We start from the raw sequence: 27,748 nt of genomic DNA on the forward strand, positions 1-27,748 counted from the left end.
TACATGATTCATATTATTAGGAACTAATTTATCTGTCTTCCATAACAACACTGTATTTTCTGTATACCCACATAAATGTTTAATTAGGAGCAGATATTTATGATTAAATAACTGAACTGTATTTGTGACCTGCTGCCTCTGACAGAGTGTGGAGCATCGCGTTTTGTCTCGCGACCCTTCAACCGACCTCGAGTACAAGCAGCCAGACTCGGGCCTCTCTTCCCCGAACACCACCATGCCCCCCGCCAGCCAGGCGCCTCACTTCGACATCGGCTCCCCGTCCAGCTCGCTGTCCAACTACGACTCAGCCAACTCCAGCCAGTCCAGCACGGGGGAGAAGAGGAGCAGCTTAACAACGTCACGAGGGCCCCCTGCGCAGCTGACCACAGTCGCACACACAGGTCTGCAACTTTATCCACACTGGAAATGCCCTTAGTCTGTCGGTGAGCTCAACGTGATGCCAAATTCTGATGATGAGCTCGATAGTAAAATATATATTTATTATCACATAATAGTGGGAACTATTATTGAAGGAAGCTGTGTTGTCTTCACTCACACACAATTTATCCTGGACCTTCACATACTGGATGTCTGCTGTAAGTGTATTGCTTCACTATTGACCTGCAACAGGTCTTTCATCTTGTCACAGGGGCCTGCTATACTGGTGCTGCACCCTAGTGGTCTTTGAGTACACGTTGTGTCCAATGCAGAGGTGGACAGTCATGTTTCCTGATCCCATTTACATTTTGTGTAGGGAGAAGGAGGACAAAGTGTCCCCCTGCTTTGTGTGATGACTTCAAACCAGCAGTGCGACATGTTTGGGTTGCAGGTGCGTCAGAGTCCGCCATATCGGACATGCAGGCATACATGGACATGCTGAACCCAGACATCGCCTCTGATGGACCCAAAAAGAACGAGACGTCCGTCGATGCCAGCCCCACTCCGCCGCCGCCGCCACCCGCCTACCCACCACCGCCTCCCCCGCAGTCTCCTCCGATGCCCCCTCCTCCCCCCGGTTACCCACCACCGCAGCCCCCACAAGAGCCGCTGCCAGTCGAGTTCCTGAAGGTCAAGAGCAACCTGCGGCATGTGGAGAAAAGCAGCAAAAAGGAGGTACGCACAATACAGCCTCAAAGAGGAGTAAACATTAACACCTCTGAAGAGAAACCTCTTTACACAATTAGAACAATTTCTCCAGAAATATTCTCACAGAACCCATACATATGGTTAGTTATCTGTCGCTTAAATACTCCCCTTTCAACTATTTTCAACTATTTTGAGTTAAGGGTGACAGAATGTTGGGGTAGCTGTTTTGTCAAGCCGGAGGCATGATATGGAACAATACTCTAAAGGAAGAAGAAACTGGCTGTTTGAGACAAATTGGCCATTAGTTGCTTTTTTCCCCCTGTGCTTAATCAGTTGAGTTGTCGCTCCACTGGAACAATGTGCCTTGTCTGGGTGCCCATAATGATGTTATTGTGTTAATGTGGCTAACGAGGCCAGGGAAGATGCTCATTACCGCCTGTGTGGGTTTGACACATGCAATGCTTGATGTGAGGAGTTTGATTTTAATTACAGTAAATAATCTGGCCACAGATCACTCAGAAGTGTTTAAAGAGCTGACAAGGAGTGACAATTAAAACCGGCATCATCGTTGGTGCTGTGAAGTACGGTACTAAAACTGGTTGCTGGGCTGCACATAAAATGTAAATTGATCATTTGATGAAGAAACTCTTGAGAATCATTTTTAATGTGTGAAAATTGTTTTTGCTTCCACATAAGTGTCTGTCAGTCACATGAACAACATCACATGTTGGTTTGCCTGAAGACTGTTTCAATTGTGCATGTTTAACTCATTAAGATAGTCCAACCGTGTAAATTCACATAAAAATGTGCAATTTCAGCTTAAAGCAGCAGGGAAACATTACACAGCTGACCCTCAGGAACACACAGCACTATACTGTTTTGATGTATGCCTGTAGTGACAGTGTCTTCTTGCCACAGATCTCCATGGTGATGTGTGTGCGTTCGTATGCGCACGCATGTGCCCTCACTCATGTGGGGGAGTGTATTTAATTAGTGCCGCCCCCTCTCCTCTTTATACCCAGGTGACCGGCCCGTGGCGCGCCCTCATTAACAATTAAACAAAAGCTCAGGGCACATGCATGCACAAAAACACACCCATAAATAAGATCACTGTGTACCATATACACTGGGAAAAACAATCTACCCTGGGCACCTTAGTAACGGGGAGATGGACCAACGTTAGAGTTTGATGTTCATAAATCAGAGCAATAAAGCTGCCGAATGTTCGAAGTGAACCGAGTCAGAGAGAGAGATTTGGGTTTCCTCTGATGGTGCCTTCTTTCAGCTAATTTACCTACATTTGCTTGGAATAAATGTTCCATGTTTGATGTAGGTTCTCCAAACGCCGCTTCGCTATTGTTTTTACATTTTCATTCCTCACGCCATCGTCCTTCAGTCTCTCTGTGGACTTTGCCATCTCCTTCACAATCACTTTATTCTCTCCTAACTCTTTTTTGTTGCTAATTCTTGGTGCTGAAGGCTAGACTGTTCTTGTAATCCTAAAGCCTGAGAGATTTGCATGACCACAGTACGGACCGCCCGTGGCCATTTGGGTTTTTTGCATAAGAAGAACTGGGCTGGGCGAGGGAGTGGTTGGTCTGACATCATTGCCACTTACTGTGGCCGGCCCAATAGGTTATTGATGAGGCCTGGAGGTAAAGTGAGAGGCCAGGTAGAGTGACAGGTGTAGCACTGAGCAGAGAGGAGGTGAAGCTCTGGATCTGGTGACAGATACACTCTGTGCTCCACTGGGTTTTGTGGAAAAGGCTGGAGTAGAGCTGTGAGACAGGTTTCCTGACGCTAAGGTAAGATCTTCACAGGAGAGCTGCTGCTATGGGGACGTTAGGATTCAGCAAATTCCAGCGATGTTCTGCTATATAGTAATGCGAATTAATATAAAGCTGTGCTTTACCTGCTAGCTTTGCTTTGATGCAAAACTGTTGTTGTATAAGAGGTATTCCAAAAACCACATGTTTCATGTTAATGCCTTCATTTTAAGTTTTTTTCAATAATTTTGGAAGCACTTTGAGTTGCATTTCAGAGCTTGAAATCTGCAGTCTAAATTAGGTCATGTAATCATGATTAAATTGGTGCTTGACATTATGTAATATCTTGGGTTTTGTATATTTTTTAATTGTTTGCATTGTTAGTTGTTTTTTCATAGCTTTTGTATTATGAGGCCCAGTTCGGGATGGCCATTGCAAATTGGCTTAGCTATAGCATGTGGCATTTCTTTATTGTACACCCAAAAAAATCTGTGATTTTAACAACGAAAAACGAATCATGCAACTATGACCTTAAATTCAAGACGACTTTAGCTGGATGTATTGGATTGCAAGACGTGGCAGGTGTGTGTGTGTGTGTGTGTGTGTGTGTGTGTGTGTGTGTGTGTGTGTGTGTGTGTGTGTGTGTGTGTGTGTGTGTGTGTGTGTGTGTGTGTGTGTGTGTGTGTGTGTGTGTGTGTGTGTGTGTGTGTGTGTGTGTGTGTGTGTGTGTCACACAAAAGATGACTTCATGCTGACAGACAGATGCTTATAATGGGAAGAAATGCTGCCCGTGTGTGTTTTTGTCTGAGTGAGGGATGAGAGGGGGGCTGGCACAATGCTTTGTACATTTGCTATTGTTGACTCACTTCCCCGGAGGAGGACAAACCATCTGTAGCGCTCCCCTGCTCACATTACCCTCCGACCCGATGAGTGCTCAGGGACCATTTCTTTGACACCAGACATGAGTCAACACTATTAAACACGCTTAAAAGAACTCTGAACATGAGACCACAGCATAGGAGAGGTCAGGGGCCAGCTGTCAATTATTACGACAAACCTCAGACATCTGCCTGCTCTTGTCTGGGTCCTATTGAAGTCTTTAAGCATTAGGATGTAAATGAACACAAATCTGAAGCTGAAGCCTGGATTTGAAAGGCAAACAAGGCAGTTGCACGCATGTCTTTTAACACTTTCAGGAGTTGGTCTTGAAAAGTTTGTGTAAAAGTGGTATATTTCACTTCACTCTTTCTATTTAAAGCTAGAAAGGTTTCAAGGGAATTCTATACATAAAGGCAATTTCAAATTCTTTTGCATTAGGAAAATATTTGCACACACACACAGGCACACACACGCACACGTTTATGGTGGCTGCTCACAATGCTCTCTATGTTTATCCACTAATGCTGTGGTGATTATTGCGAGACTGAAATACTGAATTCAATATCCTGCCTTCGCAGCTCAGGTTGTGAGAGTTAGATGTCGGAACGGAAAGTGAGAGTGCTGAACTAAAAGGGTCAAGGCAGCGACCTCTGACCCTGCTCTGACTGACACGTCTCACTTACATCAGTATGAAAAACCTCTGCGTGAACCCTCAGGTCCATTATCCATTCAGACATTACATGAAGCTGCAATGTTTTACTGACATTTGCATAAAGTAAATAGTCCTTTTCGCGATACCAACATGCAAAATATGGATCAAAAAAGCGTGAATGAACTGGGGGGAAAAATTATGTTTCAATGCGTTCATGCAAATTCAAAGTTACATAATTATAAATATGAAAGATTCATTATTAAATAATGAAAGTTATGCAATAAACCACTTAAGTATTGTTTTGGTTTTTTTTTCCATATACGTTCAGAGCAAAAGCCAGAAGCACAAAAAAAACAAGGAAAATATAATACAGCAAAGTCAATTAACGTCCTCTACTACTATTTGTATTTATTGCAAATCATATAATTATCGCTATTACTAAACAACATTATGGCATATTACTATTTAATTAATATGGTGCAGCTATAATGGTCCCTAATATGGTCAGTAAATAATTAATAAACATAATTTGCATAATGTACCATAATAACATAATTTAAAATCCATGACCAGCCACCAAATAGACATGTGACAACTCTCATTTCATTACAATCACAGACAGTTTTTGTCTATTTCAGGTTTTATAGGTTTCATTTTTTTCTGAATAGACACAGATGAAAGAGTGGCTAATGAAATCTCTCTATACTTTTTGTTTTTTCATAATTCAGCTGACTCCGGGCGAGCATCACGACAAATTGCGCCGCGTGGATTCAAACCGGAAGTCGAGGAGCTTCAGCAAGCAGCCCAGCACTGGGGACTACTACAAAACGCTGGGCAGCGACACGGCCGAGCCCCACGGGAGCAAAAACATGGCGCCCAATGAAGAGGTAGACCTAAAAAAAAATACACAAACTTGTTCATTTGGCTGTGCAGCATTGTTCCCGTTCAGTATTAACAAATGTCTTATTACTTAAGTATAGTACCTTTTGATCTACATGCATTGTCAGCAGCTTTAATTGAATTTATTTGTCTGAGATTCAATTCAATTCAATTCAATTTTATTTGTAAAGTGCTAAATCACATCAACAAACATCTCAAAGCGCTCTTACAAAGATAGAGAACAACAGAACCCAACTAAACCCTTCCAAAGCAAGCAGATGTAACAAGCAAGATGAGATAAATAAACATTCCGCACATTTCTCATACAAACAATAAACTTGCTGCCTACAATGTGTTTACGTACTCAGTAGCATCTAAGGACATAAAAGTAGCAAAGTAACATGGTGTAGATTGAACTTAAGTATGGGTAGTATTACAAAGTATTTGTTACAACCATTTGAAAAATGGATCACCTCACAAACTCACTTTGTACCTCCTTCATGAGAAAAACACCCGATCTCAGCACGATATTAAATACAGGAGTAAAATGTGTGGTGAGGTTGGAATATAATACTTTAACTGAGAATGCATGGTGAAATATTATGTGCTGCAAAACGGGTGGGGTACACCGGAAGGACTGGATGGACATTAAGATAATATTTTTTTATTATTGCGTCTGTTCTTGTGTGAGCATCAGCTCCTTATAAGGTCTGCTTCAGGGAGAGGTTAAGTTGGATGATGGAGCGCCGGCATTGGGTTACATCTCTATTTGCCTGTACATTGCCACTCGGCTCGTTATATAATTTTGTGTTCTCTTGAGCTTTTGTTCGTCACCTGATGCAAACTTCCCCCTCATTTCCATTTTTCTCTTGGGTCTCCGCCCCATTGTGCAAACTGTCTGGGAGCGTGAGCCGGACGTTGTCAATGAATAGACAGGGAAAGGAGAAGATGACTAAGTCTAAGTCCAGGTTACACATCGGTTAACACCTGTTAAGCACATAACAATAACAAGGAAATGTTTAAGGGTTATTCTCACGTAAAAGTAAACAACCAGATTTTTTTTTTTATTCTTTATGATGTGAAAAAAGAGAGGCAAACTTTTTCAAATCATTTTCAAACTAAAAGTGATGCATCATGTGACGGGTGGGCCATTTTAAAGACGCAGTGTAGATATCACAGGCTAAAGACATCACATCACAGTAATGAGGAAAATGAAGTGCAGAATTAGTATTCTATTCAATTATCAATTTTAATAATAAATTCACACATTTCTACAAAATACTGAGTCGATACAAAAAATACTCTTTATTGAATGATAAATCAAAGCAAATGAAGGGATCTGGACACGTTTCAGTCATAAGAATTTAACATATGGTTTATTAAGTTAAATAATTACAAAAATTCTAATACAACTTTTAAAGGGGGCATTTTTCATGATAATACTGTTCATTCTCTTCTTGAAAAAATATCAAAAATAGTTTGTATTAAATACAGTTTTTTGGGGGGGGAAATGACTGATTAAAGCATCATGACAAGAAAAACTCCACATTTTCTTGGATTCTACATGTATAAAGTGAATCTCAGTTGTTTTTGTACTTGACACTGATTTACATGTAAACACTTTGGTTGTGTTGACCAAGTTATTAATTATTGACTTTGTTTATATGACATGTTATTGACTTCAATATAAGGATGATAGATGTCCGCCTCTAGAAATGACCCCCCGACGCTCTGAGGTTTCTAGTTGGATTCCTGCTTGCATACCTCCACAGGCAGCTGAATGAATGTGTGAGTCTGTTAGACTCTCATCAATGATCCCTGGGGAGATGTTTTCTATTTTTTTTTTGTAATCTGGACGGCATCGAGAGTGGGGGTGTTGTGGGAGTCACGGAGTATAATCCGCATTGAGCCAATTAAGGCCTGAGAGGGGCCCCTCCCGGTCTCAGAGGAGCCCTCGCAGATGGACCGGCTAATCAACGGAAGTGGCACGTGCTGCCAAGACCCATCTGGATATGCTCCCCCCACCCCTCCCCTCCCTTCAACTCCCTGGGGGGTTTGAAAGAAGCAGAGGGAGGGCAACAATGAGGCGCACGCGTCTGAGGAATAAAAGGAGGGACGGGGTCGAGTTAAATGTCACGGGCCGTTAGGTTGCCTCCAGCAGAGTTCTGGCACGCGTTCAGAGCGTGTCAGACGGGTGGGGCGTGAGCCGGTGGGGGGGGTTAAAGTACTATCACTCACAGTGGCAGATGGTCTCTGCCCACTGTTTTCCCCACAGTTTCACCCCCTTGAGATTAGAGCTTATTATCTGTTATTAGCAGAGGGTATTGTGTCTTTATGAGTTGATTAAGGCCAGCAGGAAGCAGAGGGAGGGGGCATGTTAAGTAGAAACACTTTCTTCTGCCCCAGTGCAACAATTCAATGCTCCGCCCAGCGGGGACGTTCAGCCTGGACAAAATCACTGCCAGTAGTTAGGGTTTAATTGAAAACTTTAGAATAAAAATATGGGTGTTTAAATTATTGTTATATTGAAGGAAAATGATTGTTTATAAATGGAGGGAAGAAAAAAAAATCATCTTTCTTAAAAAGTGCTTTTGAATGATCAAACCTCAAGTGGCAGTTAAAGTGAAGTTGACTAAATACAGTCTAACAGTGTAATTCAGGGGGTTTAAAACTGTGGGAGCATGAGCCACCCAACATTTGAATTTAATCTCATTGAATCCCCCCCAGACCCCCCAACTCACACACTGATCACACAGCAAGTTCTGGATGAATGCTGCACTTCATAATGTTTGTTTACATTATAAGATGTTATTGTTTTTTGCTATTGGGATGTCCATCAGAAAGGAGAACAAGATAGATTACTCTTCAGATAATGTGTAACTGTCGTAAATGTTTAATTTATCTCGATCACGATCAAACAGCATGGCTGATAAACATGACCGATCAGACCTCATCCCTCTCGCCTCCTCCATCAGGGTTCGGTGTTATTGGAGGAATCGAACGACAGCCCCGCTCACACTGCTGAAAATGGCACCACAGAGGAATCCGTCCTGCAGCCGCCGCCACCTCCTCCACCTCCACTCCCCCCGAGCAATCCGATGCCAACGCTCCCTCCTCCTCCTCCACTGCCTTCGGAGACTCAAGCCACCCAGAATTACGCCGGCAGCACCTCCACCAGTCAGAGACGTCCGTCTTCCTCATCAGGAAGTGAGTGTCTCAACTTATTTTCTCTCCATTTTCCACACTTTAACATATCTGTGTAATTTACTCCCCTGCTTTTTGTCTGCTGTTAAACATCTGAAACCTGTAATAAAAGTAAAGTCTTATAGGAAGTGCATATTATTATGTAAGCTTTCCTGAACAGCAGAGCTTGTGGTATTGATGGTCATAATGTAATCACACTGGATAGAGCTGGAGTCCAACCCTGCTACTCCTAATAACAGATTATAAATTAATGATGCAGGGCTACAATTACCCTGAGAACAGGTTTAGTGTTCAGCCATTTCCTTAAGTGCCCCGTTGCCCTGGATGATGCAGTCTGACAACGTTCTCGTCGCTCCAGTTATAGGGAGATATACCTATTGCGTACTGTTTGTGTTTTTAACTGTGTAAGCTTGGCATCAGGCTTTAAAATACATAGGCCTTTAAGGGACGCACCATATGAAAATAATCTGGCCATGTTTACATTTATCTCAACCAGACACAAATTATTTCTGCTTTATCCACAGAAGAAGAAAAAAAAAGCCTTTTGTACCGCCTTGAACCCATGTGAACCGTTAACGTGAAATTTATTAAATGCTGATCCAACTTCAAGAATTAACATTTTAAGAATACTTTACTAAAACAACTGCTTTACTTTGGACTCTACTAAAATACACAATGGGAATAATTCCTAATTCTTAAATGGAAAATGCGCTTAATCCCAAATTAAATAACAAAGACTGTGCTATTCACTAATTTGAAAATTTTAATTGATTAAAAAGAAACAGAGTGATCATTCTGTGGAGAAATAGGACCAGTTATTTTGCGCACAAATAGAAATGATTGAGATAATAATACACAAGCTTGTGAATTAAATTTATGTTACGGTTTCACATAAATCATTCCTCTGAGAACCTCAGTCCGTCCACAAAAATTAACAAATGGCAAAATGTATTAAGATATTCTTGGTTATTAAAAAGAAAGTAATAAAGATATAAAACAAAACTGGATATTCATATCAAGGGTGCATGAACCTCGAACATCAAAACTAATCTGGAACAAATGGTACCATTTTGTTTGTTCAGTGTGTGATAAGAATAAAAACTTTTCAAAACACAGTTTCAATTAAATTTTGTTCTGTTCTAAAATCCCCCAGGCCTCTTCCTTCCATATTTATTCCTATAATGTTGTGTCTGTCATGTTCCTTCTTTCACCTGCTCCCTTTCTATCCTGTTTTTCTCCCTTTTGTTTGTTCTGGATTTGTTTTCCTCCCTTTTTGCCCACCGCGGTTTGTCCTCACTGCTGCTCTGTCAAGGCGGGCATCATTCTGCCTCTCAGGCAGAGGGAGTTGCACATAAACAGACCAAGAGTAAGTACAGACTGCAAACCGCTGCTTTGGCTAAACCAGCAGGCCCCCACGCACTCAGCTTTGCATGTGGATATCTGTTTTGTCTTACAGTTTTATATGAACGGTTACTTCACTCTATGTCCACATCATCAAAGCCAACTTATGGTAAAAGGTATGAGCACATAGTCTGAGTGGCTGCACCGATACAGAGTCCAAAAGCTGCTGTGTGTCACTTTTAAACTGAAAAATAAACTGTAAATGTTATTAGTTATTAATTATCATCAGGAGCCACATAAATTATTTCCTGGATTTCTCAAAACAGCTCCCAGATCCAGGTTTTTATACTCCTGGTAACGTTTTGCATAGTCATTTGGATTTTCTTTGTAGTAATATATATTTGAGTCATATAAATAACTACTGCGATTAAGTAACCGGAACTTTCAGATGAAAGTTTGTGTCTGCCCACCACTTTTTGTGGGATCAATAACAAAAGTCATAGCGCACTATTTTCAAATTTCCGCAGTTTTTTGGGATTATTGTGGAAACTGTTAGCAGAATCCTTAACAAAATTTAACACACGCTATTCCCAAATTTTCCACTTTGATGTGCTTTTTGTGTATGTGGTCCAGTTTTCAACAAAATTTGGTGAAGGAAAAAGATGACGAAGAAAAAGATGAAGAGGAAAACCAAAGCAGACGCCTATTGTAGTAAACTTTGTGCCTTTCTCCTTAAAGAGGCAGGCTCACAGAATTAATAATCCGCTATGTTAAATGCTTTTAATGATTAAATAATGTGCTCTAACGCAGTGAGAAACTACATTAGGATAATTTTCCAGTGGGAAAACAAGAGTGTCAAGATCTTATTATTTCAGAGGCCACATACAGACTAGTTTAAAGTCACGTGAGCTTGACCAATTAAAAGATCACGTCCTTTAAATAACAAACCCAAGGTTTTTATTCTGAAAAGGTCTACATTTAAGACTTTTTCAAAATACCTAAAAGCTCTTTGGAAAAGTAGAAGTAATTTTAACATTATGCCGTTTTTAACAAATCCTCCAAAGTAAAAAATGCTGTGAAATATTCAGATATCAATTAACGGACATGTTTTCTCTTACAATTTTGTTGAGACTCAATTTTGCCCATCAGTCCAAATCTTGTCTTCCACAGTGTTTCTCCTCTGGCTAATGTTGGCATGTTAGTAAGTCCCAGCATGTTTTCATAAATTGGGTCTCCCAGCGTCAGAACGTGGTGAAACCGGCTGTGATGTCTGGTTTCAACACAGTGACTGAGATGAACGTGCAGATTTTCATTGGCATTGATCATGATGGATTAAAACTGAACAGATCAGAGGGACAGCAGAGCAGTTTAGAGAGGAAGCTACTGCGGCCCTGTTGAGGTGGTTTGGACAAGTGCTGAGGAGAGGTAGTGGATACATAAGAAGATTCTTAGATTTACTGAAGGAAGACAAAGGCGATGTTACAGTGGAGGAGGCAGGTTTGAGGGTGTGATTGAGGCAGACGATGGAGGAGCAGCTGAAAGATGATGGAAGTGTGGCTTTGGAGCGAAGGCTCCTTCACTCGTAATACATATTTCATTGAAATAATCCAAAAGCAAGTAGTATGAGGTATTCTGTCATGACGACTCTTGAGCCGACCCCTTTATTGTAACGATTTAAGTGAAGACTCAGTTATAGTGTAAAATGGCCAAACAGAGCACGGTAATTAACAGCCACATCAATTAAGCTGTAAACTCTTAATTATTGGATTTAGGCACCTCTTTACGATATTTTATCTGCATCCCTCACTCATCAATACACATCTGTCTCATTTATTTGTCCTCCTTGTGTAGTCTAATGGCGGGACAGCAATAAACCACTCAGAGCTAAAGGAACACGTGTGTATACACTAATGGCTTGATGTGTGCCACAGCATTAATCAGGTAATAAACGGGTAGTTTGTTGGTCGTAAAAATTAAGAGCCAGTAGCTCTCTCTTAGACTTGGCGCTCTTGATTAATTTACAACTTGGACACTTGTTGAAATGACGGCAACAAAACAGGTGGCTGACAAGAAACGCTCTCGTCACAGGAGAGACGGTGGATCTCTCCATGCTCTGCTGGAAAGCAAATGTTAAAAGAAGTATACAACTGAAATGGATTTACAACTCAGACACTCACTGAAACAACGGCAACAAACCAGGTGGCCGATTGAAAAAGGTTTGCGTGACACTGCAGACTGAGAGAATTTACCAATTGTTTTCTACAGATTAGCAGGAGGTAAAGGGCCCTATTTATTTATTTTTTTTATGTATTATAGGGCACTTATGAAGTTACCAGGTGTCACAGCTAGACTGCCTTTAAAGCTATAGCCCAGAGCAGAAAAAACTTTTGTTCAGTAGTGTCTTTTATGAGGAGCTATTTGTCAAATGTTCTCCACCCTCCTTTACACTGAATCCACACCCCAACCCTAAACATTGTTTACCTAGCACAGGCACACCACCTCTGACTGAAATACATCTGATCAAGTGTTTATACAATGTACAACACATCAGTCTGGTGTATTTGTTTCATCTTATAAACATGTGTGTTGAACCTTTGATTTGGAAAACTGGGTGAAGGTGAGCTACAATTTAAAAAATATTACTCTTGTTCAGTTACTTGTTAATTTAAGACAGTTGGTTTTAGAAAGGCTTTAATTACAGTGAGTGGCCATGTGGACTGAGTGAATGTGTTTGGATTTTAAGAGCAGTCACATGCCGTCACAAGTAAGTCAAAGTTCAGTTGTTCTTGTTTGATCCAAAAGCTTTTTAATGGCCACAGAGTTGAGTTTATACAAGAGAGCACATTGTTGAAAGGGTTGTGGGCAAGGGAGGTAAATCTTTCTCTCTCCCTCTCCCTCTCTCTCTCTCTCTCTCTCTCTTTCTTTCTCTCTCTCTCTCTCTCTCTCTCTCTCTCTCTCTCTCCCTCTCTCCCTCTCTCATAATCCACAAAATGTGAGGTGTGACTATATGCATGTATGACTGAGCTGTGTGTCAGCTTTGCCACAGTGAGGATTGGTCCAGCCGGGTGGACTGACAGGCTGCGGATTGAAGGGCGATCGTGTGCGAGTGTGTGTGTGAGTGTGCGTGTGTGCATGTGTGTGCACGTTAATTCCTGGCCGGCTTGCCAATGGCTCGCTGTCACTTTCAGTTACTGATGATTCCTTTAGATTTCCCCCAACTGCGATGATGGGTCTTTAATAGAAAGCTGTTCTCTCTCCCTAGAGGAGGGAGAGACAGAGCGAGAGACAGAGAGATACACAGAGAGAGAGAGAGAGAGAGACAGAGAGAGAGACAGAGAGAGAGAGAGAGCAAGAGCAGGGGAGAGTGAGAAGGGGTGGCACGCTAAGCCACTCTTTGTGTCCAACTAGACCTTTGTGGTCGCTTCAACTGGGAACACTTTTACGGGAGGACTTTTTTCCCCCCATTGAATGAGTAGAGAATGAGTGAACAATGAGGGACTGAGGATATTCACTGTATTGGAGGTTTACTTTCACTCAAACAGGTGAGGTAGCCACCGGCTGTGTGCTCAGGCAAAATCATGTGCCATTGAAATGCTGTAAAAAGTAGCTGCTGTATTAGCTGATTGTTCTCTTTGTCAGACTTAATTTGAGCATTTTCTATCAAGTATTTGTGCAAACGGTGGTAAAATAAGCTGCTATTTATCTGTCTACGCTCTATGTTTGACTGTATTAGTGTCTTATTCATGTGTTATATTCATGTGGTAATATTACAGTGGTTGTACAGACACCATTGTGACTTCAAACTTTGTGTAATCTGCCTGAAAAGTTCCCTTTTAACAGCTTAAACAAATACAGGTCAATTATGAAGTATTTTAACTTTGTTGCTGTCAGCAGATTCAGGTTAATAACAGGTGAATGTTTACACTTTTAAAAGTTCAGCCTCAACTTTCCTCCATATTAATGATTACGTAACATCTACAGAAAGTTTGTGGACTCACTGTGGTGGAATAGTTTTTAATTCTCCCTCCAGACTGATTCAACTGTTGCTTTATGAGAAACATGTCACTGCCCCAAGAGGTACAAAGGCACATGCTCATTGATGTAGACACATCTTCAAAGAAACATATCCAGTTTTTATCTGAAAGACCACGGTTTGGTATGCTATAATGACCTGCCGTCATTGTCCAACACGCTCCAAGTCAGCATTGTTACCCAGCTGATTGGATGAAATATTTAACAGTGAAATGCCATCTTCTCCTTTTCTGAGTGTATCTCTCACTCTCTCTGCTTCTATCGCCCTCTGTCTCGTCTCTCTGCCCGGTTTCACTCGTCTGCACTCTCCTTTTGTCTGCAGGCACAAAATCTTTCAACATGATGTCCCCCACTGGCGACAACTCAGAGCTGCTGGCAGAGATCAAAGCGGGGAAGAGCCTCAAGCCCACACCTCACAGTAAAGGCTACACCACTGTGTTCTCCAACAGTGGACCCACAGGCAGCAATGTAGGTCCTTGGCCGTCCTGCAGCACTGCTGTTACCTGTCTTATCAGTGTACTTATTTCACAATATGCAGCAGTAAATGCACACATATGTCACCTGCTATTAAATTAATTCAACCAAAAGAAATGACATCGAATTGTCAAAGGAGCAATTAGATATATCCACTAACATGCCTGTGAGGCCTCTTCTCATCATTGTTGATCGGTCAATCCCTCATTAACGTTTGCTTCATGGCTGCATCACTGTAATCAGAATTTAATTGGAGGCAAACAAGTCAAACTGCTTTTGGTCACTGTCATGTTCAAATGTCCAATGAATGCTCCCTTGCCGTTTATTTGTACCTGAACTGCTTAAACGCCACCACTGTTGTGACTCCCTTGTCGTCTTACTTCTCCAGGAAAACACTGCATCTCCGGAGACCCAATCCTCAAGCCCGCCAGCCAACCCGTCATCCCCCCCTCCAGCCTGCAATGCGTCCGTCAACTCCCCCCCCATCACCCCAAGCCCCAGTCCCAGTCCCACTGGCTCCGGATCGGTCAGGACCATGTCAACCTCGGCAAGTAATGAGCAATTGTTCTCCAACTCTGTGATCAATGGGAACAGTGGCGGCGGGCCGAGGGTCGAGTCGGGGAGGAAGACGAGCCTGGGGGACGTGGAGGGGCTGGTGCCCACTCATGACGAGCAGGGCAAAGCCATCCCCGAGTGGAAGAGGCAGGTGATGGTGCGCAAGCTTCAGGTCAAGATTCAGGAGGAGGAGGAGCACAAGCGCAAGGTAAGAGTGGTGTTTCAAGGTCAATAAGTTTTGTTTTGTCTAAGCTATCCCATTTGTGAGACAATCATCTAATAATTTTTGTTGTTTTAAACAAAGGGGATAGCTGGAAGGCGGTTTTGAGTGTGGATTTTTGTGTCAGCTTGAACAGTGAATGCTTTTGTAATATTGCATGGTCTTTTATTCCTGTCTGTCGGTTCAGGGATGACGCATTAAACACGGCTCAGCAGTATAAATTGACAGATTTATGTAGCAGATGTGCTTTCTTGACGTGGGAGTTAAAGAGTTTGTGTTGTCAAATGAGCGCCACCACTTTTTGCACTTTTTCCTTCTGCTCAGCAGTCTGTAGTAACATTCTGTTTATTTAGAAAAGGTGTTGATTGGTAATTTACACCCGAGCAATCTGAACACTGTGCAGCTCTGTGAAATGCAAGATGGACTGTAGCAAAATGTGATTTCATTAATTAAAATTGACTGATTAATAATTCATTGCTGCCATGGATTGCAATCTTATACCCCCGGACGATCCATCTGGGAGAAATTTCTCTTTCATGACCTGATGCTGACATGTATGCATTATTTGTTGCGATCCAGTAGCATGATTGGCTGGTTGAAGGTAATGAAAGTATTAATCAAAGATCTACAACAGGTATTCTATGAATATATGGCTCTAAAGAAAACAGAGACACACAAAAAGATGGATTATTTTTTAGTTTTCTTACAATGAATGTCATCATCCAGTAGCTCCAAATCCCCACGTGACAGGGTTAGGGCTTTTTAAATGTAGGCGTCTCTGTGCATGTTTCATTTTGTTGATAGTTCTTGGTGATACAAGGCGATTTGGAGTGTACTGAATTGAACACTTGGCTCCAACGACCATCACAGCATTAACACACTTGACCAAACGCTTCACAGTGTGGGCTGGTTTGCGATGATCGAGTTCTGCGGCTCCAAGTTCTTACATGCTGATTCAGTGGTGTGATGCTGGGCCCACTCACACTACAGGTCGACAAGTAGTAGCCACTGCATTAAAGACAAGTAAAAACCCATCATAAAACAACTAAATCCTTAAAAGAAAATGCATTCCTTTTTGCTATTTATATGTAAAACTCATTAAGTAAACCAATCATAATCCTATTAAAAATAACCAAATAAGTTCCTCACTCAGAAAGACCTCTCCAGGTTGGCTGTTTCAACAGTTTCTGTTTGGTGATGGCTGTAGATTGTTGTTTTGCCCTGGTGCCAGGATCTATTACTGATTTAACACAGATATGCTGTATTGCAGTGCTCAATTAGAGAAAGTTAAACCTCATTAATCAACCATTTAGTGGCAGCTTAATCTGAATCCTCAACATTTGTGTGGTTATTTTTAATAGAAAATGATGAAAAAGGACAAAAATGCAAGTACAGATGTGAGAGATCTCACTGTATGAAGTACTCCACATATTACCCTAAATAATTTCTGTTGACTGAAATTGCATTCTACCTATTCCAATACTGATCATTTAACACATCACATAAGACCCCCCTCTTTGATTTAAGTGTACAAAGTCTTATGCTTATAATGAGGCAGTGCCATTGCACCACTAAATCCATGTAAATCCTGTGTGTTAGGGTGGATTTGCACTAAAGCGTGTGGTGTGTTCAAAGCAGTAACTTCGAGCTGAAGGAATCCCCCTCCCCCCCCTTTTTTTTTTTCTTTGTTCTATCGGTCTCTTTTGACCTCTAATTTAGTTTGCTTCAAGTGGACACTACCAGCCTCAGGAGTGGCACTACTCTCACGTCCACAATGCCATTTTGGGCCCATTCGGGGAACTCATGACCGAGGCCGACCTGAACAGAATCGAGAAGCAAATTGAGAACCTGCAGGTCATGCACAAGGTATCGGAGGTTGAGAGGGAACTGGAAGCACTGGAGCGGGAGCTTCACCAACTCCTACCGGTTTCTGCTGCTCTCAATCATGGGCACTTCTCAGTAAATCCAAAGCAAGTACATGGCCAAGCTGAAGACCTTCCTGCCTGGTGCAGCAGGATCTCCAACCTACTCAAGAGCATGGCCATTCTGCTTGCCACCCTGGGAGGCAAAGAGATAGACATCTTTGATCTAATTTGTCCTGGATATCCTCAAGGAGAGGCGAGGAGTGTGAGCACGAGTCAGCCTCAACCAGCTGGATCGGTTTTTATTGGACGCTCTCAGTCCTTTTCAACACGGGAGGATGTGGAGAACGAAATAAAGCAATGTGGAGTATCAGTGAAGAACCTGAAGGCCAATTATGAAATTCAGAATAATTCACAAGCAGCAGAAAACCAAGCAAACAGGGTATACAAACGCAAGAGGTCACTCCCTGTGATAAGTGAGTCGAGTTATCAACCGGAAACCAATTATAATGATAGTGTTTCTTCGTCTAATGTCAATGGAAGTTTACCCACTCTGGAGGAATCGGTCCTACCACTTGTTGAAGAACCAGCTATTGTTGCATCTCAAGCTCCCCAGACTTATCTGCCCTCTGAGATAATGGCTCCGAATAACATTGAGCAGTTTAACCAGGTTCTTTCTGAAGATCCTGTATTAAAAAACGATCAACTAACGAGGAGCTTGGAGGTACAGACAGATGTAAGCTACGTCCAGGAATGCATTGAAATGAGGAAAGAAAGAATTGTTTTCCTGTTCTTGGAACACTGGCGGAAGTATACCATCTCTGAATCCTATCGGACTAAATATAGTGGCAGAAAAGGAAATCATTTAGGGGTGGACTGGGAGGACTACAGCCAGTTTAGTGCAGAAATTGGTGAGGAGATGCAGAGCGAAGACGAAAAACTCCTCCTGTTCATGAAGTCAAAACAGGTAGTAGGGAATCTGATCGGGCACTGGAGGACAATCATGAGCCAGGTGCCGACACGTCAGATTCGCAGACTAAGTCGCGCCCAGATGATCTACTGGCCCGAGCACTTCCTGCCACATATCAACGGGGCGCCTGTGAACTATGAAAGCCTAACACTAGACCTCTTCATGCTAGGGTACTTTCAGTTGTTGGAAATGAGCATGTCCCGTAGCGAGCGGAAGTTCCGCCACCTGTTGTGCTATGAGATGTTTGACCGTCTCGGCAGCCATAACTGGGAGGTCATCAGGCAGTTTCACAAGGAGGTGATGGAGGACATCGAGAGAGGGAAGCGGGATTGGGCAGAGGGCTTTAATGACATAAAGCTTAAGTACTTTGGAGACTCAAATAACGGCGTCGGGGTTATGACAGCTTCTCTCCAATCTATGTCTCCTGACATGTCCATCATGGAATTGCAGGAACCGCTCCCTCCTCCACCTCCACCTTCTCATCCTCCACCTCCACCTCCAAATACACAGTCTACACCACTTGCATCTCCCCCACAACCGTACACATCAGCTTCACAGTCAGACATCACGGCATCGCACCATGACGCTAAGGAAGGTTTATCAGATCATGTCCAGTGTCTAGAGCAAAACCCCACAAACAACTCATTACAGGAGAGTACTCGGGAGAAAATAACACCCGGTGAGCAGATGTTAGTAAATGAGTCTGTGATCTCTAATGGTCAAAGTTCAGAGCAGCATCACACACGTAGTGGACAACCCGCTGATGTAAAACAAAAAGATAAGACCCCTCAGGCCACAACAGACAGCTCAAGATCAGATTTAAAGAAAGACGTCCCTCCTGTCACTGTTAAATTCACAGAGGAACCTCGTGTTGATAAGCCTCCACCCAGAGACGAACGCAGTGAAGACTCTATTAAAGTCATCTATGAACTAAAGGAGTTCAGTAATGAGGAAATCATCAGATACATCGACCGAAGCTTTGCTTTTTGGAAAGAAAAAGAGGCGGAGCTTTTTGATATCTAAAAACTGATGTGGGTGAAGGGAACACTGAAAGGACAGCCTGAGAGTGTGTGCATCTAGAGCAGAGTGTATGAGACGAACCTGCAGGCTGAAGCATGCTGAGACAGCTAATCTGGTGTGTCAGTGTTTAGGGCCATGTCACATAAAGGACTTAACCCCAGCAACGCAGAGGGTTTCATCTTAGCTGCACTGACTTAAGTTTTTTCATATGCTTAGGTGGATAAAAGAGAGTTTTTGATATAAAAGACAATTACATTTGTTACAACTATTTTCAATTGTTTTGAACCAAGAGCCTTTTGAATGAAGAACGATTGATTGCCATGTTATAACTGGTTTTTGAAGAAAATGATTTGCCATAAAAGTCATGCTGTTTTGATCATGTTTGTATTGAACATCAAAGGGAAAGCTGCGCACACTTGGTTTCATGTCAGTCCCATTTCAAGTAGTAAATAATTGCCTGGACAACTTTCAGAGAGCCGAAGCATGTCGGTTTGTGTTGAATCAGTTCTTGAGCTTCATTTGTAGCAGTTAAACACAAGTCTGCAGTAAAACTCTGAATACAAGGGTCAAATGCAGAGAAATAATTTTCCCAAAAGGATTAATAATGTAGGCTTTCTTCTTTCATACAATACATGAAAGTCTATACTCATTTATATCTCACACAAGTGTCAGTTCCATCCCTATATTCATGCTTTCTCCTAATTGTTTACCGAGTTAATTCATACTACCCCCCCCCCCCCCCCCCCCCCCCACACACACACACACACACACACAGCACCCATCCCATGTTTCTGTCTGAAAGTGGTATAAAAAGGAAGGAGATTCACTTATATGTTTAGAAATTTTCTAGAAATAAAGCTTCCTTGTTGTTGTCTAGACATGTTTGATGGCTCAAAAAAGATCCATGCTTTTATATTTGTGCATTCCTGGTTTGTGTGCCTTTCAAAATCAGCTACCAAAAATCAAATAAGAATGGTAACGTTACGAAAAAATGCTGTCAGAAACCAGATTAATTTTGGGTTCAATGAAGCAACAAATAAGCCTTTATCATTGTTTTGTAATATTTATTTCATTGTTTTGTTACTCTATAATTTGAGTGTATTGACCAGCATTGCAAAGTTTCCATTAATAATTTTGCATTTCTTATTTGATTTCTACATTGCTACAAGAATAAAGTTTGTTGACATTTTTGTGATTAAATTTCAGCAGTTTTGTAAAAGAAAATTCCCTAAATGTTGAAGGTTGCATTGTGGATGAACGCTGTGCCACAGAAGCGCACATGTCATGAATGTGTGATTCTCCATTGTGAGGCTTGTGAAGAACCACGTAGTGTCCGCTCTGTGGCATCGAGATTACCTCCAAATAACCCTCTTAACACCACCCGCTGACATGCTATCTATAGCTTACAGGAAGCGTAAGGCGGTTACAGTGAATCTTCATCAACTCAAAGCTCAAAAGGGAACCAGCAGGTTAACTTGCAGTCATCTATGTAGGCTTGAATATGTTTACAACATATCAGGTGAATTTGTAAATAAGAAACAGAACAATGGACGTTACAGTTCCTTTTAAATCAGGTTTAACATTAAATTCTGCAGTTTTCACTGCACAAGAACTGAGCATTAACACATTTTAAGCACAATATCAAATAAAAGTTCAATTGTTATTGTCGCTTTCAAAATAAGAGTGTCGACAATTGTTCAAATACTGGGCACATGAAAACCTCTATCAAACCTAACGAGTCAAGACTGACTTGATAAATATGAACAGTCATCACAGAGAACTTCTTTTTTCAGACTAATCCAGCTATTGAAGCGGTCGAAACCCGAAACAGAAAGAGACTTTTGAGAAGCATTGTTGTTGCATCTATTATCAATGTTTGCCGAGCTAACGCTATCAACAACACTGTGACTCACATGGAAACAGTCCGTTGGCACAACAAAAGAACCGAAACACAACCTCAAACAGAGGGAATAAATATCCGCTAAATTCAGCAATCGGTCAGTTCAAATGTGTGACGTGTTGTTAAACATTCATTGCTTGAAATAAAAAACACTTGTTCCTTTCAGAAAATTAAGGAGGCATGACAACGCTGACCACGTGGAGGTCAGAGGTCAGAAGTTTATAATCACTGATCTGGTTCATTACTCCAGACAGCTGTGTGCATGATGAATGTGAGTGATGCAACATGACCCACATGAGCAGAGGACGCCGTTTACGCCGTCACAGGAGGAGTTTCAGGACGTCACTGTTTTAACATAAACACGGCAGCAATGCTGATTTGAAAAACCCTTTTGGCTTACGTCATAAATAGTCTATGAACATCTCAATACATATTTACAACATAGTACACAAGCAAGCAAATATTCATCCACTTTGTTGATCTGAAATTCCCGAGGGAATCATTAAAAATTAACCTCCTAGATAATCTTACCTGGATTCGTGTTAGGTAGGGTACGTGAAATCCACCAGTGAAAGAAATGCAAAAGAGTAATGTATCTTATCAGGCGAGGATAAGAAATGCAAGATGGCTGCCCTGGTTCTCTGCTCCTGCTCCACCTCCTGTTACAGCCCGAAAGAGAAAAAAGGGATCTGGTGACTGGTTGTGCACATCAATCAAGTGGATCTGTCCTTTGCACTTAAATGGCTTTATTTCACTCTTATTTCAAACAGAGTTGAAGAATGCATCTTGTGAGCTCTGTTTGCTTTTGTAGCTATGCTTATTAGTTTTACACAACGGTGTTGGCTCAGTGTTTAGTCTCATACATCTTCCATGAGAGCCCACGTTTAAAACCTGACAGTTGATATTATGTATAGACAAATCAGCTGTTTCATGCAGAGATTTTCTTTTCTTTGTGCAGGTGTTTGCATGTAGTGTCTTGCAGGGATTGATGTGGGATTTAAGTTGTAATACAATATGTTTCATTTTGGGTTTGCCAGTTTAATCATTAGTACGGACACAGATACTTTTGTGATTTTTATAAAAACAGGTAATGACGTGAGTGGATTTTACAGAAAACATAAAAAATTTCAACTAAAGCTTTTTTTCTCATGGAAACGGAAAGTTTTTGGCTGTCTACCATTTCTGCTGGAACTTGATCATTCTTGATTTTGTCAACTTCTGCACCTTCAGTCTGGATAACTGTTACTGTTTTGATCCTTTGACTGTAACTCTGAATCGTCCTCATGGTTGTTAAAACAAAGAACAAGCCAATTTGAAGAATGCAATAAGTACAGATATTCGCATTTAACTGTAGGAAATTAAACTAAAAAGTTGAAAAAATAAATACTCAAGTAAAGAGATATTAAAATGTACTTTAATAGATGCATTTACAATAGTAACTGGACTGTTCTCACTAGGATGAAGGGTGTGGAACAGTAAATCTGGAGCAGAAAAGGAGGTAAATAACAGTCTGAATCCTTTTCTAACAAACACACTATGTTGCTTTCTCCATATATCTAAAGTATAGGTACCAACCGCCACATTGGGGGTACATGGGTACTTAAAATCAATCAATGCATAAAATTCATTTTACTTCCACCCTCGCTTTCTGTCCACATGGTTTAGTCCTAACAAGTTATTGGATGACCTCTAGAGACTGTATTTCCAGGAGTGCTCACTACAACTTGGATGTGGATTCCATTGTAATTTAGGGGACATTTATAACATGGGCGTATCGACTGTATATGCAAGTGAGTCAGAAGTCTTCCAGCTTCTTTACAGATACTTTTTTTTTTGTTTGTTTTTTCAAAGCTCTTACCACTTCAATTACTACCATCCATCCATTCATTCAGTGCCTATATTGCTTCATTCAGGAGCTGATCCCTGCTGATTATGAGTAAAGGAAGGTTATGTTGGTCCATTCACTGGTCCAACGCAGAGAAACCGACAATCGCACACAGTCACGTTCACGCCTACGGGCAGTTCAGAGTCAAGCGTTAAACTGAAACACATGTTTTTGGGCAGTGGGAGGAAACCAAAGAAACGGGGGGAACCAACTCATTGCTACTTTGTAAAAACAATTCCATCAGCTTGCATCAGAATATGCAGTCTGAGGTTTATTAATAGCCCTGTATATGAAGAAGTGGTTTGTTTTACACTGACCACAACCTAGCAAACCTAAATTAGATGATCGTGTACAGATGTTTTCACATAGAAATCAACAGTTGTGCCTAATACATTGGCCGAACCTTTGATATCAGAAAACACTAAACTTTCACTCAGTAGGTCTAAAGCAGTTTATAATAAGAGGCTTACATTCATTTAAAGGTGAGGCAGGCCAAGGAGTTAGCATATATAGCTATGTAATTGGCAAGACAACTTCTAGTTATTTTAACCAAATATATGTTTTCGAAATTCCGTACAGCTTAAATCCGACCAACCATTTCTTTGTTGGGCACTGATCTGTCTGACTGGACCTGAGGTGATGTAAAGCAGAGCTACAGTTACAGTGAAACTCCATTACTGACTGCTCTGGGCCTTTATCTCTGTCCCTCTACGGACCTCCCTGTGTGCTTACAGGCTGAAGAGGAGGCAACGCGGTTGGCATCAATGCCGGCCTGGAGGAGGGACATGATGAAGAAGAAAATGGACGAAGAGAGGTGAGTAGCGATGCAGTGCTGCTCCGTACATGACACATGCCTGGAATAATCAGAAGACTCACTGTGAGATGTTACAGTGTCTTACTGGCAAAACACATCTCCTGAAACCGAGTCAATCTAAGTGGCATTTGTACAACAGGCTCAACATTATTTAAGTTTCAGCTGCATCATGTGGCTCATGTTTACAGTGTCACCTGATATTCTGACTGTATGACGCGTGTTCTCGCAGTGTAAATCGTCTCACTGCTTTCTACTCACACACTCATGCACACACATGACATGCAAGGCACTCGCACACCATTTGGAGCGTGTTGTGGTTTTAGTGTCCTGCCCAAGGGCACCTCGGCATATGAAGAAGCAGAGCCAGGGGCTGATCTGCTGATCATGGGATTGGAGGAGAACCTGCTCCACCTCCTCAGCCACAGTCAAAGACTTTGACATGCCAATGTAGTTGACAGATTTGAAATAATCTGCAAGTTTAAAAAAATAATAATAATGTTCTGAAGGAGTTATGACCTCCTATATAATCACGTGAATCAGTTTTTGTGCATCTTTGTGGTGTTATGTTGTAATTCTTCAGACTTAGTGTTCAGCATGTAAGTAATGTCCCCTTTTTTTAAAATCACATATAATGACGTATTGTTTGCTTTTACTGGGGGAAAGGTTTTTGCTGTTTGAGATATTTACGCTTCTTCCTCTTCTTTTCACAATCTCCTGATGTGACAGGGAGCAAAAAAGGTAAGAACGTTTCCTTTGTTCTGCACGGCAATACTGACACAACAGGTTGTCAAAGTGAAGAGCACCAAGCAGCTTCAAAACCAATAATTGTTCATGAAATTAGAGGTCAAAAAGACACGAAATGAATCAAACTAAATGTTATTTAGTTAAAGGGAGCCTAAGGCTAGCAGTATAGTTTCTCGGTAATGGAACAACTTTAAACCTTCTCAGAACCAGAAGCTAATATTAATTTTAATACTCATTTTAAGTTACTATCTAATCTTATTATCTATTTTATTATCTAATTTAATTTTGTACTGTGTGATTTTCTTCTTCTATCCTGCTTTGCTGCTGTAACACTGTAAATTTCTCCATTTGCGAGATAAATAAAGGATTATCTTATATTACCATAATAAGTTTGCTTCATCCCACTGACATTTAAGAATTATAGAGAAAAAAGTAAACCAGCATCCTAGACTAGACTCTAGAGGGTCTAATCTGGTAAAAAGATCAATAAAAAATAGCAAAGGAGACAAAAACTGTATTAAATAGATAAAAGAAACTAATGATTTGCTGAAAGTATACATTAAATGCATGTAAAGATTGCAGAGATATTTCATCTAAAGGGAATCAAAGTGGCAATGTAGATTTGAGGTTGCACTCTTTTTAAAAAAGAAATTCAAACAACTGTTTTATAAAATGTATTAAATGCGAATATTTTCACAAATCACTTCTATTTTGTGCACTAAAACAACACAAGAGTTTCAAAATGAACATTATTTGTATGTTATCATGCTGTAACTGTGCAGGGGCAGCTGATGTTAGATGAGATTGGGGTTGTGTGTTCTGCTCTAAATTATCAAACTGTCTAAGATCAATACTCCCATCTAGTGGCCGCTGACACTGTTACGCACTGACAATCGTACAGTGGATAATCAGATGTTTCCTCAAACATAAAGGAGAGTCCTAGTGTTGAAATGGGATATTTGATATTTTGAGGTATGTTATTTGCATCAATTTTACTGATGGGAACGATCACTGAGAAGATTTATTGCAGAAGTATTTCACATTGCCAAAACCATCAGGACGCCTCGGTAATATTGAGATCCAAACAAATGTGGGTCTCCAACTTTATGACAAAGGCCCATTTTCTATCCTCAAATCCGAAGCTTACAGGAATGGTTTAAAATAACTCTACTGGCCTACATACCATGCAAGGATTACTGAACAGGCCTTACAAAGCCTGGAGGGTTCGGAGGCCACTTGTGAGACAAAACCAGCACAAAGAAAGACTCCCCACCTGAAAGAATAAATGCAAACAGACTGCAGAGGCATAAACCGACCACAAAATTATGTTAATATACGAGTGCATATTGCCATGCACAGTAACATATTGTAACACCTACAAACTGGTGAAAATTCTTTTTTCATGGATCTCTGCAGAAAAGCCGAGGAGCAGGCCAAACAGGCGAAGGAGATCGAGGAGAAGACGGAGCAGGACCGTCTCCGGACCCTGGGCTACGACGAGACCAAACTGGCCCCCTGGCAGCGGCAGATCATTCTGAAGAAAGGAGATGGAGCCAAACAGTGAAGTGGATCGTCTCCCACCTCTCCACCACCCTCACAAGCCCCCCCCCACCCCTCCTCTCTGGTCCTCCATCCCACCCTGTGCGCCGGGCAGCGGGGGGAGAGAGAGCCAGTCTCCCCCTGAACTCTGTGTCACTCTGCAGCGCCACACTGGGGTCACTGCCGTCCGCGGGGGCTCGGAGGCCCGGCTCGGTTGAAACGCAGCAGAATGATCCTCCGTCTCCCGTTGAAAGTCTCATGGACACAAACTTTTTGCTCTTTTCACGTTATCAGCAGTTCCGACATGCACTGACTTTCCTCGCTTGAGAAATTTGCCCAGAACGCACACGTCCTGAAGTAAACTACTTGTAGCAGCTGTCTGCTGTTCTGCTAATCACTAGAAGAAACGTCCGGTAGAATATTTCAGAGGCATGTGATAGATTTACAGAGGCTACTTGTGAGCGTTGTGGCCATTGGAGGAGAAAGCCTATTAATACTTGTATTTCTGTCCTTTTAGCCTCTTGTTAGCCCCACTTTCTAATATGTAATGAATGGAGACGTAGCTCCAACAGTGGGCACAGAAATACTCAGCTAATGTTTGTTGCAGCATGAAGCAGCTAATGCATTTTGTATGTAGATGGTATCCTTCTTTTCTCACGTCTTAGGAAAGACATATTTGCATCAAACTGGTAGACGCACTTTCTAGACCTCATTGAGCTGCCAGAGATGTAAAGAATCAAACTGGAGCACTGCTCAGACTAATCTGTTTCCGTAGTTGTCATAGTTTCCCTGTGGATTCATCGCTAAACATCCCGCTTTAAACATTTTACAGTTTATTTAGATTGAATTGAATTTGGCTTATTTCAATGAGAAAAACCTGCAAAGTTCCAATTTATTGTGTCAATATGGGAGCGACATGTTGAGCTCTTGTTAAATAGATTTGATCCATGGTGTGTTATCAAGCAGTGGCTTTCAAAGTGTGGGGTGGGCCTCATCTCAGCATCAGAGGGAGAATCTGGGTTATGCCTTTCCATGACATTGTTGAGATGGAATCTCAACATAAAAAAATATATATATATATTTGCTGTATATGACTGAGTTAATTGGAAGTGTTGAGAGAAACATTTGAATAGTTTTTTCTTGCTTGCTTCACCATAGATTTAACAGTAAACACCACATATTTCAAATTATCTGACTAATGAACAATCATATTTTCTAACTCGCATCAGCTGTAACCAACAACATCTTGTATCGTTAGAAATATTAGAGAGCCCAAGTTACTTTACCCTTGGTACAGTTTGGTCGCAATTTAAGAGCTAAACATTCAAAGCAGCTTTGACAATATTCACAATGATACACCACCAAGAAATAGAATAAATAAAGTGCTTTGTGCTATCATGACTCTTAAAAAAGTATAAAAACACTGAGAAGTAAAACTGTGAGGAAAATCAGAGAATAGATGATAATATAAATCATTAAAAACTTACGAACATATAAAACATGCAATGTCTTTGTGAAAAAAGCTGTTTCTGTATTGGTTTGTGCCACAGTTTCTAACAATCTGCATTAAAGACCCTGAAATTCTGTATACCAGGTGAGAATGATCACTGAGGAGAGACCTGCTTATATTCTGCAGCTGTAAAAAGATTCAGAATTAAGCTGTGGGTCAATAATCAGGTTCCTTTAGCAAAAGTCAAGGGAAAGAAACGAGGGGGGTGGTTCAGGCTTTCTGAGAAGGTGGGCTCGTCCTCTCACACTTTGAAAGCCCTGTTAAAGACCAAATGCACGTGGACTCTTTAGAGGAAACGAGAGGTTACACATTAGTGAAGTAAATCATATTAGATCTGTGAGCATGGCCTTTTTCAATAAGTCAAACGTGCACGTGGGAATATCAGTATCTTCCATTAGTGTGCTCTCATGTGAACA

At 41.3% G+C, this 27,748-nt stretch overlaps 2 protein-coding genes across 2 annotated transcripts in view; both read left to right on the plus strand.

The window, feature by feature from the left end:
- Window positions 1-25,847, plus strand: part of espn (espin) — a gene marked incomplete at both ends in the record, with an annotated part of 38,540 nt that extends 12,693 nt beyond the window's left edge. The window contains 10 exons of the mRNA XM_080469659.1: window positions 146-401; window positions 830-1,113; window positions 5,112-5,270; window positions 8,238-8,469; window positions 9,779-9,832; window positions 14,162-14,307; window positions 14,702-15,076; window positions 23,460-23,539; window positions 24,266-24,277; window positions 25,700-25,847. Of these exons, the coding sequence (XP_080325785.1) occupies window positions 146-401; window positions 830-1,113; window positions 5,112-5,270; window positions 8,238-8,469; window positions 9,779-9,832; window positions 14,162-14,307; window positions 14,702-15,076; window positions 23,460-23,539; window positions 24,266-24,277; window positions 25,700-25,847 (1,746 nt within the window). The remainder of the gene's footprint in view (window positions 1-145; window positions 402-829; window positions 1,114-5,111; window positions 5,271-8,237; window positions 8,470-9,778; window positions 9,833-14,161; window positions 14,308-14,701; window positions 15,077-23,459; window positions 23,540-24,265; window positions 24,278-25,699) is intronic.
- LOC308113596 (espin-like protein) lies at window positions 16,892-18,542 on the plus strand (the record flags this gene model as incomplete). The annotated part of the gene is made up of 2 exons (XM_080469990.1): window positions 16,892-18,313; window positions 18,471-18,542. The coding sequence occupies 2 exons, from the start codon at window positions 16,892-16,894 to the stop codon at window positions 18,540-18,542; spliced, it is 1,494 nt and encodes a 497-aa protein (XP_080326116.1).
- Window positions 25,848-27,748: the final 1,901 nt, after the last annotated feature.

Source organism: Lipophrys pholis (genome assembly GCF_963383615.2).
Source record: "Lipophrys pholis genome assembly, chromosome: 8".
Lineage (NCBI taxonomy): Eukaryota > Metazoa > Chordata > Actinopteri > Blenniiformes > Blenniidae > Lipophrys > Lipophrys pholis.